The sequence below is a fragment of the Cygnus olor genome, chromosome 7 (assembly GCF_009769625.2).
Source record: "Cygnus olor isolate bCygOlo1 chromosome 7, bCygOlo1.pri.v2, whole genome shotgun sequence".
Classification (NCBI taxonomy): Eukaryota; Metazoa; Chordata; class Aves; order Anseriformes; family Anatidae; genus Cygnus; species Cygnus olor.
Genome location: NC_049175.1, coordinates 30,925,253 through 30,939,241, shown reverse-complemented (window position 1 = coordinate 30,939,241; position 13,989 = coordinate 30,925,253). Strand labels below are relative to the sequence as shown.

The 13,989-nt window shown below is 44.8% G+C and overlaps 1 protein-coding gene across 1 annotated transcript; it reads right to left on the bottom strand.

The window, feature by feature from the left end:
- Positions 1–353: 353 nt before the first annotated feature.
- On the bottom strand, positions 354–5,386 carry KCNK18 (potassium two pore domain channel subfamily K member 18). The gene is made up of 3 exons (XM_040564197.1): positions 5,304–5,386; positions 4,423–4,569; positions 354–1,580 (listed from the first exon to the last, which is right to left on the bottom strand). The coding sequence occupies exons 2-3, from the start codon at positions 4,562–4,564 to the stop codon at positions 754–756; spliced, it is 969 nt and encodes a 322-aa protein (XP_040420131.1). The 5' UTR covers positions 4,565–4,569; positions 5,304–5,386; the 3' UTR covers positions 354–753.
- Between the last annotated feature and the right edge of the window lie 8,603 nt (positions 5,387–13,989).

Here is a 13,989-nt window from a genome sequence, read left to right as displayed (position 1 = left end):
CCAGGTGGCCCTCTCAAGAGCAGAACTTGTCTCGGGCACTGTTATGGCTGGACACCATGAATCACACCTTCTCTGGGCTGAGTACAGATGTGATAAGTGAAGGTGGAAAATAGTACAGAGGGATGAGCAACTTTCTGACTGATTTATGGACCAGGGACAGAGAAAGAGGTGAAAATTCTTTAATTTTAAATTTTCTCTGGACGGCACAAAGATGCTTGCAATACACGCAACCATGACAGACCGGCAGCTGGGTTCACACTTCTTCTCCCCAGCTCTCTCTGCTGATGAATCCTGTTACCACAGCATGTGCTCACAGTTCGGCACGGACAGCAATGACCCAGCTGTCCCTGGCTGCAGGCAGGGTGCCAGGACGAGACAGGGGTCTGGGCTCTGCATGGAGAAGTGCTAAAAAAAATCCCCAGTTCCTTGTGGAAGAGAGGACAGGAAGCCTGCTGAAAGTCAGAGCTTTGCAAAAGGTGCTGGGGAGCGCCGGCAGGGAGAGCTTTCTGCTCTTTCATCATGCATTATCTGCTTTTATTATTTAGGAGATGGGACCCTTGTTGGAAAGTACTCCCTGGAGATGCCTACACCAAGTGTCTCCTGAGGCATCCAGCCAGTTTACAGCAGATTGGCACAGGGAATCAGAAGAAAATGTGCCTCCTGCAAGCCCAAGGCAGAGAGTGGAAATGCACAAGAACAGTTTCATCTCATCGCAGGGGCAAATGCATATGAGTGAGGGAGAAATGACTACGCTTATTTTGGATATAACTTCTTTGGATATACCTTCTTTGATGGCATCTTTTTCTCTCCACAAAATGAAATCACCTTTTTATATAAGACAATTAAGCGGTCCTGGCCCAGCTTAAAAGCAATGAAGACAATTTCCATGCCGATAATAATATAGAGGGAGAAAAACAAGAAAAACTTGGGATGTTCCAGTTGTGTATCTCCAAACCCAATAGTTGTCAAGGTGATAAAGCAGAAATAAAAGGCTTCCTGGAAATCCAGTCTGGTTTCCCAGTTTGGAAGAATGGCAGCTGCACAGGAGATGTACACAAAGATAACCAGCACCATTAACACAATGGGCACATCTAATTTTTCTAACTCTTTTCCTATTTTGTCAAAATTCTCAATTACTCTGGACATTGTTTTTCCCCTGTCTAGTTCAGGACATGAGCTCCATCTCTCTATGCTTTTACTTCTTGATGGCTTTTTGTATTCATTTTCTCTGGCAATTAACAGCTCAAAAATTTCGGCATTGCGATATTGGACTGGCTTTCTTTTAACAGCTGACTGATTTTTCAGCATTTCCACAATATTCAAGGGTTCATTTGCGGCTACTTTAGACAGCACTCTGGATTTTGATCTATCCCCTCTGTTACATGTGGATCCGGAACAGAGTTTAAAGGCTAGAAGTTTTGACTGTAGCTTTCTGAATTCATTGTAAGACTTGGACAAGACAGTCGCAAGGATGTCTCCCATGTCTGTCAGGACCAAGAACATCAAAGGGATGCCAAATAAAGCATACAACATGCAGAGATATTTTCCAGTCCTTGTCACAGGATAGGTATTACCATAACCTTGAACAAAAAAAAAAAAAAAAAAAAAGAGAGAGAGAGAGAGAGAGGGAGAAGGGAGAAAGGGAGAGAGAGAGAAAACGTTACTTATTGCACCTGTACTGGACTTCTTACTGACACCAATTTTACTGAGCCATTTTTTAGTCCAGAGCATACTGTCCTTTTTGGCTTTGCTTTGAAGCTGTTCAAATTTCTGCCTTGCAGCCTGGTTACTGATGCAGGCATCTGCCCTCTCCAGGAATGTGGAGGTTTGGAATTTCCCAGTTCTGTTGAATTAACTCTTCCTACCGTACCTGCATGGGCTCTTTGACTTACCTGACTCTTAACAAGAGGCTATTTAGGGAGAATAAGCAAGAATTTGGGGCAAGTCCGTGACCAGGGTCCAACCCATGCTCTGATGGAGAAGAGGAAGATTTCCATATCTGGGAATATTGGCTAGGCAAGGTCCAGAGGGGGAGACAGCAGGAGAGGTCCTGCTTTTCTTTGCCAAAACTGCTTATCGTGAATGGTAAGCTAGTAGTGTAATTTGAAATTGTTCCTAGTTCATCAGATCTAGCTCTAATGGCATGCCTTGTATTGACATTTTATTTGTACTGGCTTCATAGTTCTCAGAGGCTCTTACATGTACACAGGAAAACAAAGGATCAAGTGAAGAAACATCTGTTTATCACATGAGGAAATGCATGCTTATCCCAGAGTACCAAAGCTTACAAATATCAATTACAACACATAGGAAAGTACTACCAGCCACACGGCCTTTGTGATCCATAAAATGGTAGCAGAAGATATACCCTCTCCCTAAATTCAACTTGGGTATTTAATTTTTCTTCCCCTAACAGTTGGATGTGAATGTCAGTTTGTAAAATAGTGCTTTTCCCTTACAGTGTTAGAAAACATCTGCATTACATTAATTTTATTAGTTTAACAACCATTTTTCTTCTCATCCTCCAGAAAGACATAAAGCATTTCTTCTCCCCGTTCAAGCACATTGTTCTTTTTTAGGTGACCTCCCAGGTCAGGTACTCAGCCCGTGAGGTTATCAGCTGGGATGCTGGAGTGTGGATTTCTTCCTGTCCTCTGACCATTCACTAATGGTCTGACTCCAGCCTTGGCCCCTGCTTTGCTGTGGGACACTGACAGACTATTTATTCTCTGTCACTCTGTTCCCCACTGGTTCATCGGGAACGCTAATACTGCTGAAACAACTGGGGAAGATTAATTATAGTAGTTATTGCACAGAGTGACTTCTCAATTTCCATACATTAGAAATACCTTATGCAGTTCTGACCACCGATCTCTAGCCTGGATGCTCGCTTCTGCTAGATAATTAAAGGTAGCTGGGTGGGTTCTCACCTGAAGTGATTTACCAATTCCTAATACTGCAGATAACAAACCCACCACAACAGAAATAGCCATTGCTTAGCAATGAAATAATCCAGGCTTCCTACTGGTCCCAAAACTCAGCTCAAAACCTGAGGATGCTGTGTTAATGCTCACTGCTATGAAGACTAAAAATAACGTAGTTTAGAAATTTTAGAAATAAATGGATCGCTTGGGTCAGTGTGTATGGAAACATCTCTACAGTCCCACGTAAATGGAGATGGGAAAGTATTTCTAGGCAAGAAGTCTTCAACAATATGGTTTTCCACCTGTTTGCTGAAGTCAAAGCTTTCTGGTAAGAGGTACTTTGAAATGTTCCTGGTGTTGTGTTTGTACTAAGAAGTATTCACTGGGAGGAAGATACAAGTCTGTATCTCCAGCATGTGTCTGAACTCTTAAGCTGTTCAAATGTGCCTGTGGAATAAAAAATGTGTCATTATCTTCCTGAGACAGAAGCACGCTCTACGAGAGCCAGCTGTACTCAGGGGCTGCAGTACACTGCTTGAAGGCAGTCACCAAAGTTGTCAGAGACTGAGGTTCAAGCCTCTGCTGTGACTGAGCCAGCAGATCCTACATGCTCCAGTGAAGTTATTAACTCTCTCCTTATTCCTTGTGGAGAATAATCAGGTTTTATTTTGCATTAAGATGCATACCTGTGTTGGGATCTTGAGTATGTCCTAACGCGGTGAAGAAATGTATTTGCAATTTGATCCAATGCCGTGGGACTATTTCCCACCCAGCCTTAATGCTGACAAAATATTTAGACAGTGTCTGTATTCACCAGCATTTGAGAAAGATTAGCAAAAGGACAAAAGTAACTTTGGAAATGAGCATGAGGAGTTGTATTTAGCAATGCAGCGTGAGCCAAAACCGTAACAGATGTTCCTATTTGATCTAGGTCATGCTTTGAAATATGAAGGCAGAAGGAAAGATTTCAGAGGTGTGATTTAAGCAGCGCTGTATGCTGTTAGCCCAGAGAACTGTGAACAACAACAACACAGTCAATTATAGATCCAGAGGTTTACAAAGCAACGTTAGACATAAACAACAGGGAAGCAATTTAAAAACAATATACGCATAATGAATTGCCTCTTTCAGTAAAGAAAACATTACCCAGCATAGCACACAATAGCGGCAGGAATAAGGTTTGATTGAAAAATTGAGCTTTCTTTCATTTCAATGTAATAGTTCTGTGCATATGTCATATATGAGCACATGCTACAGTATGCATGCAATGCTGCTACTAATCAGCATATATCATCACTATTGCTTAAATTCTGACTTGTCCTTGGGGCCCAGCTACACCTCTGAAATCCATGTTTGCTGCACCCCTCACAGACCCATTATCAACACGCATGAGAAAAATTCAGGGAGGTTTGGAGTTTCCTAATTCCCTGGAAGAAATACATTAGAGAAAGCAGCGTGGCATTTGGTTCTGTAGGGGTTACTTTACCTCCGGACTTACCCACAGTGGTGAATACTGTGCAGCAGAAGAAGAGAGACCCAAAGAAACTCCATATATCTTTTGGATTGACAAACCAGTCTCGTTTAGCTGTGCTGAGCAGTGTATGGATTTCTTCCTTAAATGACTCCTCATTTTCCGTCATGTTATCTGTTACAGTAACAGCAGAAACTGAGAGTTTGCAAACCCCCAGTCAGGGAGCAGCCTAGGTTTATTATTCCAGGGAATTTTACTCCAGCTGAGCGTTTGCTCCTAGTCCTTTAGAAGATAAAAAGATTCACCTCACACACCCCATTGAAAAAATCAGATGGGTCCACTGGCTCATTGTGCTAGCACAGTTTCCCGAGCAAAAGTCCAAGCCCACGTATGATCCCCATCACAGATCCAGGAGGGTTTCGAGCCCATATCCTCCACTCTACCCCTCCATCAGCACAAGTGGGTCTGGGGAGCAGCACCACACCTGCCTGCACCCGAGCGTCCCATCGCCGTAGGGATGCTCGGAGCTGGGACAAGGGAGCAGGGAGAGACTTTCTGAGACAGAGAACCCAGCCCCCAGCAGGCAGAGGGAAACAGCACGGAAATCTCAGCTGCTCCTGAACCTTAGGGAACTAGGGCAAAAAGGGACAACACAAGCACATCACAAAAAGTCTTTTAAGTATTTACAGGCAGGAGCACAGGGACCAAGAAAGCTTGCAGTCAAAATCACAGTTAAGGAAGATAAGCAGGCAACAGCAGTCATCAGCTAAGCACAGAGAAAATCCCATTTGCAGGCTCAGCTGTTATTACTTTGAAGAATGTCTTCAAAAGCCAAAAATCTCATTCAGAAAGCAAAGGAATGAGTAACTCTGTGTACAATTAAGTTATTTTGCTATTCTGGTACATACCTGATAAATTTCTGGAGATGTACCACAGACTCTGCAGAAAATTTCTATATTCTTCACTTAAATTTACCTTCCGGTTACCTTCAATGTGGGAAAACATGAGAGCCCCAAGAAAAGCATAGATCACGAGAGACAGAATGAAGCAGGCATGTGGAAATACTGCCCAAAATATTTTTTTGCATGCCCTTTTACCTCGCAGAGGCTGTGATGTTGATGCCATCCTAAGCTCTTTTTTTTTCTTTTTTTCCTTTTTTTTTTTTTTAATTTTGTGGAGAAGATAGCTTTTAGAGACAAGGAGGAGGATGTGAAAGCTTTTGCATCCTAGAAAAGCTTCTCCCGTGAAAACAGGGATTGTTCTGCCTCAGGCTTTCAGATCACATGTCTTATAAGTGAAGATTGCACTACAGTCCCAATGGAAAAGGAGCACAACTCATCAAGCCTTGAAACATTTCTCAGTCAACAATATGCCCCTGTATCCCCGAACCACTACTGCCCAGCCACTGCTGCAATGCACGTGGATTACCAGCTTCAGTGGGTTTCTCTTTGGGCCAATTCATCTTTAAGGTTTCCTTTTCTGAACTACAGTTTCTCACTGATACGGAAGAAACATATTTCCAGCTCCCCAGAGGGAAAATGCACACTGTGAATGGCAGATTTCTATAAAGATTTCTTCCAGAAGTGGAGAAAAAGAAAAAAGAAAAAAAAAAAAAAAAGAACTAAGAAGGTTTTTGGTCAGTTCTTCTGTGATTAAAATCTTCCCATTAATTCCAACTCCCATTCACCTTAGTAAGCAAGAACTGACATTCAGTTCAGGGTTACTGATCCTTTCAAACTGTATCCAACATTAAAAATAATTTTTTACCTTTCATCCATCACTGTAAAACACTTAGAGCAATGAACACTGCTCTTGATAATGTTAATAGTGGTAGTAAGGGGAGTTGGACTTGCCTGAAAGAGCTGTTAAATATTTCATTAAAAATTGAGACAGCCTTGCCCAGCCAAGACCTTCTGAGATATTTGCAAGCTAAACTTCCACGCTATGAAGAAATATTACATGGTTGTAGTGATTTCTTCTGGGTTAAACTCTCAGCAAATTGGATCACAAGATATCACATGCCTGTTAGTATGGCAGCCTCCACTATAGAAAAGAGGCTTTCAGGGCTAAGACAAAAATAAGCCTGTGTGCTTGCTACTTTTCTGGTTTTCTGATTATTTGACCCAGTAGTGCTTTTTTTTACAATACCTTCATAAATCCTCTTATTGCAATCTTTTTTTTTTTTTTTCACTGTCCTGAAACACAGGGTTGAAAACTGTTGATATTCATACTTAATGAAAAGCAACAGGACCTTCTGGGAGGCTGCACTTCAAGACAGTGTGCTCAGATTCGGTGCCCTTACCGGAAGAACAAGGGACATGGAGCAGCCAGCGGGGCAGGTGACAGAGCAAGGTGGCGGTGGGCAGGGTACCCTGTGCTGGAAGGACAAGGCTGGCTTCTCTGGGCAAGTTTTGTACAGAGTGGGCAACAGTGACGTACAAGCTGGCAGAGGTTACTTGGATTTCTACAAATGTGTTGACAAAGTCCCTCGTTCTCAGAAAGGGCTTATTAAAACTGGAGAAATTTCAAACAGCGATGAGCACGATTGAAAGTACGGACAGCTTTCATGAGGAATGACCAAGCAGTGTCTTTGACCCTTGAGGAAAAAAAAAAAAAAAAAAAAAGCAAACAATGAAACAAGAACACAAACAAAAAACCTGAGGGATATGTAGCAGCAGTCTTCAAACTCATGGGTGGTCCAAACTTATGGAGAGAGTGGGTAAGGGATCAGCTCTTCTGGGACCAGAATTGGGGACCATCAAATGAAGCAAGTAGAAACCTGGTTCAAAACAAATAAAAGCGGGTGATTTTCACCTAGCTGGAAAACTCCAAAGGATGTTGGGTTTATATACATTAAAGAAGAGGGTGAAGAGAAGTTTAGAAGCACAGTCATTCAATGTTACTAACAGGTAAACCAAAGTGGGTTCAGCAACCCTCTGAACTGAAAATAATTGGCAACTGGGAAAGTGAAATGGGACACTGGGCCAAATGGGCCTTATGTCTGAGGCAGTATACTCACATTTATGTCCTTATAAAAAAGGCTCTCACAGCCCAGTATGGCAATTCTGACACAATTTGTCCTGTGGATTTTTTCATCTGCATCTCAAACATAAGCCTCTTTCCTCCAAAGTGCTTTAAAAACTTCTTGGCCTCCTCCTATACATGGTAGGATTGCAAAGTATTGAGCAATTCCCAGGAGCTTCTCAGCCATTTGCAACACCAGAATCCGAGCTTGTGACAACAAGAAAATTTAATAAAAATACATTTTGAAATGATTTTTACATTATTTGCTTAATCTAAACCATTTCCCACTATTGCCGTATTACATATTCGAACTCAGTTGCTTAAAAGCAAATCCCACTAACCACAAGTTATTCCAAATTGAGTTACTGTTACTCGTATTGAGAGATTTTTGCAATATGCATTTCCTATTCTTGTTAATGGACAGCAAACCTGCACTTTTCCTAACTTCCATTACTTTGATTAGGGCAAATGTGGGTGTTCTGAAGGTGCTCCTTGAAAGGAAAGTTTGTGACCACAGCTGTAAGGTTTAATTATTCCAGTACAAACACACACACATTAGAATTCATGTTTTATCTGACTTTCTTGGGTTACAGAGGTTAAATGAGGAAGGTCATTGTTTGTGCAGTGAGAAGGTTTTCAATAATCGATAAAGCTCATCAGGCATCGAGACACCTAGCACGCTGCCATAGACCTGCTGTGTTTATTTCTGCTCTACGAAGGGCTGTTGGACCCCATGCACTGTGCTGGCCAATACTCAACAGTATGACACCTTCCTCTTTTTTTTATGAACAAAGCCACAGATTTGAAAGGGAGTGATTAAATAAGTAGCCTTATTAAAAAATAAATAAATAAAAGGCATCAGACTAAACTTTTTGCTTTTTTTTTTTTTTTTTTTTCGCATCCAGCACTGATGGTTTGATAAAGAACTAAGACCCCAGCTTGGCAGCACTTCATGACAAAGAGAATTTAAAATGATCAGTGCGAGACTGAATGTTAACAAGGATCACAGAGGATTTTACCTATTGCTGCTCACATACACACCATGTAGAATATTTCCAGAATGCCCTGAATACTCAGCTCCCCCAGCAAACAGGAGTGTTTCCGTCTAACAGTGATATCAGCCCCCCGCAACAAACAAGCCACAGGTAGCAGCAGGAGTTGTACCAGGAACACGAGCCCAAGTCTGGGTTCTGGGCGAGCATCACTGTATTTGCTCCCCAGAAGCAGGTCATCCCACCCAGTGAGGATGGACGGGGGGTGTCAGTGGGATTTCAGATGTGGTGTTTGGGGGCCTTGCCAGCTCCCATAGACCCCTCTCCTTCCCACCCACCACACCTTGAGACCTGTCCCTGGGGCAGCCCACAAATGGCACAGCACGCACAACCTGCCAGACGAGTGGCACGTGCTTTCCAGGCACCCTGAGCTCGTTTTTCTCCTCCCTACCCCAGTAATATTCCTCTGGAGGATGACTTCCCCTGTTCCCTCCTGGCACCTCCTGCTCTCCCCGCCGTCCCCTTGCACCTCAGACGGCTGGGGATGGATGGAGAAATGCACTAATTGGCTGTGTAGAGTCTCTTGGATTCCCCGAGGGAAGGTTTAGCTTGCTTTGTATCCACCTGTAAAAGTCTCAGCTCTTGCTTGAGTCAAGTGCTTGAGCTTGTAACCTCTGGGAATATTTGAGAGCACTCAGGACTAGCATCCTGACACTGCATATAATGCTAAGTGGATTCAAAGATGTCCAGGACTCTCACCCTGAACTGGAGAACTTCCTATTGCATTCTTTGCTCACACGAAAGCCAAGCAAACAGTCCCCATCGTTTCATCTGTGAGAGACAAACCCTCTTCACATCACCCCCATGCTCCAGGAGCAGCCCAGACTCAAGTACTCCTCCCCAGTCCTTCTCTTTTTTTTTAGCACAGATGAAAGTGTCATGGCCAGAAAACACCTCAGTCCTCTCACTTCTTCACCCGGCGACTCAGCAGCAGGACCAGCCACCCAATTCATTCTTCACCCCTTCTCCCCGTGCTGGTGGGCTGGGTAGAAGGGCTGCCCTCTCCTTCATCCTGCCCCTGCTGTCGGGACCGCGTGCCAAAGGGGACTGACGGGTGCTTGAGCCCAAGTGGGGAAGCTGCTCCTGGACAGACAAGACCCCCTCAGCCCCCAACCTTCCTTCCCGGTCTCCAGCCCCTTTCTCAAGTGCCGGGGAAGAGCAGAACCGACCCCTGACAGACGCAGTGCAGCAATTCCTAATTAGCGCGGGGAAGGCTTTGCAAACGAAGCTGGGCACCGCTACCTCCCAGCGACGTGTACGCCGCTCATTTATCGGCGTGACTCACTTGGATGATGCGATAACACTTCGTGGTGTTACAGCAGGCAGAAAGGTTAATATCACAGTGAGTCACCGGGGTAAGACCTCACCGCAAGTGAGAGGCGGCGCAGGAGCCCTGGGCTTGCAGATAAGCAGAGGGGATTACCGAGGTTCAGCTACATGTCTTATGCCAAAGCCTTTACTGAGTTAATGTAGTGAACGTAATGTTGGTATAGTGGAGGCTATCTCAGCCCAGTAGTTTCATTTTAAGGCAAACAAGCTCCCCGTGGAGAGATCGGAAAACTGCTTCTTTGGAATTTAATTAACATTAGAGCATGTGAGATTATATGCTGCATAAAAGCTAAGCATCATGATTCATGTCAACAGAGCAATTTTACACCATTTGAACTGAAAAAAACCCACAACCCCACAACTTAGAGTCAAGACGACAAGTCTACTCTGCTCCTTAAATAAAGAGAGATTTATTCTTTGTTATTATTAATGTGGCACCATACGTATATAAGCAGTTTAACAGAGGGGATTGTAAAACCTCATATACAGCAACAAGCTTTTAGCTGTAAATATCCACCAGCATGCATCCCACATCGTCTCTGTGAGTGGCAGAGACCCTCGCAATTCTCAGCGTGCGGAGTGCCAATGTAAAACCATCTACTGAACTTCTTTCTAATGTCAGAAGCATGTTCATTTAAACCCAGCACAGATAAGCAGGATGTAGCACTGGCTGTTACCAATAACATTGAGGTCAAAGCTGTATCTGAAACAATTCCAAGGCTGAAGGACAATTAATCCCAAAACTACGACGTGCACAGTACTTTCTACTCTCAGCCATCCCCTGCGCCGTATAAACCACAGGCTGGAGGATGCTGACGATCAGACACCTTTCTGCTTCCCATCACTGGCAATCAGATGGGATTTGTCATCAGATGGGATTTGTCAATGGCCCAGAGTTTCCTGAACTTCAGGCTAAATTTTCCACCACTTACTTTCATCCCAATAATTCTAATGACACTCTAAGCAATTTCTCTTCCCCTTTCTGTATTACGTACTCTTACAATATTTTAATTCCATTATCCTACCGCTCATTAGTCGTTGTGGATGCAAGGGGTGGAAGATTGTTTCAGAGATGGGTGTGCCTTGTGCCATCATCGAGTTGACACTTCAAATTTCTTTCAGTTCTGCTGATTTCCTTTAGCTCTGAGCAGGGATACACGAATTTTTCAAACCCTGTCCAACCCATTTCAGCTAATACACCATTAATTAGCTTACCCTTTGCTATGTTGCCCCCTTTAAATGTTTTTAGCAGGCATGGGAATAGCTCCTAAGTGCTTTTTAGTGACTCAGTAAACAACATTTTACCACGTTAGTGGGGAACACTCTTTCAAGCTCTATACCCGTCAAGTGTAGCTTCACATGTTTAATTAGTTTAAGCCACAATTCCTTAGTGATGCGATCCTGCCTGTGTTGATGAGGAAGACTGCATTACAAAAATGCCTTCTGCAAAAATGATATATATTTTTTCTTCGATGGAAAGGAATGAAGCATCAAGAACTGCATGCAAAATTGCCCATCACTTCTGAGGAACTTGTTATAAAAAAACGAGTGTGTGGAATGAAGCCTTTTCTGCCACCCATCTCAATAATTAAGTATCTTGCAGCACTGCAGGATGAGTCACCTGGCCCAAAGGCTCTCTCTGTGCAGCGAACCCAGCAGGTTCACGAAGGCCACCTCGCGCCACCGAGACTGTCTGGCACCTCCTGCCCAGCACTCAGCCTGCTGGCCCAAAGCCACAGAAATGGCACTGACCCAACAAAGCCTTCTCCGTGGCTGCCAGGGAATCTGAGACATAGGGTGGAGCGGGTTAACGGCAGGCTGAATGTAAATTCGGGGGGGTCACGGCTTGAAGCCTGCCAGCCAGCCAAGGGCAGCCGGTCATCCTGTGCTCTACGAGATGGGGCCTGAGGGCAGAGCTACAGCCTGGTGCAAGCTTGGACTGGGAGGTGGGGACTTTGGATTTGATCTAAACTAAAAGGTGTGCGAAACTATCAGAAAGAAAAGGGTCATGGGCTGGGCAGCTGAGTGAATCGTTTGCATAGGCATTATACCAGGGGGTTCAGAGGGACCTGAAGGTCCTGGGTGTTCACAGCAGGGGGGAGGCAGGACTGGAGGTGAGTGCATGTCCCTATACAGCACCTTACAGCCCCAGGCGTCTCTGTTCCCCCTCTGCCTTCCTCACACTATGAACTGGAAGGCGATGTAGAGCACACCAGCTGCATTTCACACACACAGGAGCAGGAAAGGCTCTGTGTCCCCACCCCACCGAGCTCCTGGCAGCCAGCATCAAACAGACATCCCTTGGCAGACTGCCTCGCGAGTGTTGCCGCCTTGTCCCAGTATTTCCAGGCTAACCGCTGGTGACACAAGGACTACAGGTGGTAGCTGTTCTCATGCTGCCCTCTCGTGCACTCTTCAAGAGGTTATTGCTCAGCCACTTACCTCCACCTGGCAGCACAACGCTATCATCTCACTGGAGCTGGTGGGTAGCACATCGTGCCTGCCAGGATTTCTAGGTCATTGTGCCAGCACTTTCTTCCAGGTTATCAAAGACCTCTGCCTGTGGAGGCATGCATATACACACCAGATTTCGGTAGTGTGCAGAACTCAGTGTGTTCTCCCTGGGTCACCCCATTGCTAAGGAGAGGTCAATGGGATCCTTTCTCCCATGCAGCCCGTGAAAACTGCTGGAGCGTAGGAGGTCCTGAGAGAAGAGAGATCTGGTCACAGCACTGGACAATTTAGAGCAAAACAGAATAGTTCACTGGGAAAGGATTCGCAAAGGCGATCAAGTCCACCTGCCTGATCACTTCAGGGCTAACCAGAGGTTAAAGCATATTAGGGGCATTATCCAAATGCCCCTTGAACATTGATAGGCATGGGGCATCAATAAGCTGTTAGAAGACCAGCCTTAGCAGCTGGCTCAAATGCTTGCCCCAAAGCAGTCCCCACCACATTACACCTGCAGAGCAGCTCCTCTGGCTGATCAGCCACATCTCAAATAGCTCAGAGGTGCAGTACACAACGCGGGCTGCCTGCAAAAGCTGCAGAGCCACAGGCTATGGACAGCAGCAAGGCCTAACGAGAGCACATTGCTCAGGGAGGCTCTGGGTAATGGGGAGGCCTTAATGTCCTTAAGGACAAGAGGCAATGGCAAGGAAAAATGTGATTAAATACAAGGGATCAAAAATGACAAGGACTGTGGTTAAATGGCAGAGAAGCTGTAAAATCTCAGTCCTTGGAGACTTTCACCATTCAGCTGGATTAGGCCATGCGCAGCCTGATCTAGTTTTGAAGTTAGGACCAGAGACCTCCAAAGAGCCCTTCCAACCTATATTGCTCTTTAATTCCATTTATTCTAGCACCATGGTATGTTTTGTTTCCTTGTCCAAGTACAACCATTAGAAAACAGCCATCTCTAAGAAATTAATCAGTCATTAGATCAAATCTTCCACAGCACAACAGCTGCGATGCTGGTAGTGTTGTAGGCACTGTTCTTTAAAACACCAGCAGGCAGGCAGCTAGAAATGGTCAGAGAGGATCCATCTAGGACCCCAAAATCTGTGGCAAAAAGGAGAGGATCTGTATTTTTTTTTTTCTGAACTTGACTCCTGCAGCTGCAAGCGTTTGTGATAGGGCACTTGCAGCTGGGATGACAGCTCAAAAGCCAAAAAAAAAAAGTAAGTAGGGAGCATCACAACCCATGCTCAGACCCCAGAAACATGAAAGAAGTGGCCAGATGCTCCTCCTGAATCTGGATTTCAGAAGACTCTGCTCTGTAGCCTTCATCTCCCGCTCTGCAGATCCCAGCTCCCTCCCTGATGCCGGAGCCAGGACCCCGGTTCTGCTGTTCAATCCAAGCTGTCACCATAGAGGAACAACAGCCTCTGAGCTTCTCAAAGCACACTTTTATGTGGAGGGGCTAAATCCTGTCCCATCTAAGCACTTAGATGACACACAGTAATTTCTGGTGCATTACCTGCTGGCCGGGTTCTCTGAATACTGCTCTCAGGTGATTTCTCTGCATTTACTGGTACCTCTAGGAGTTGCCCTGGGCAGGAACGAGAGCTGCCAGGACATGCTACAGGCTAATATTTGTAAAAACATTTCCAAACTGAACGAGGAATCTGCTAAAAGCTGCAGAATGTTTCAGCCTGTGAGTTGTCTCAAAGCCAGTAGCCTTGGCCAG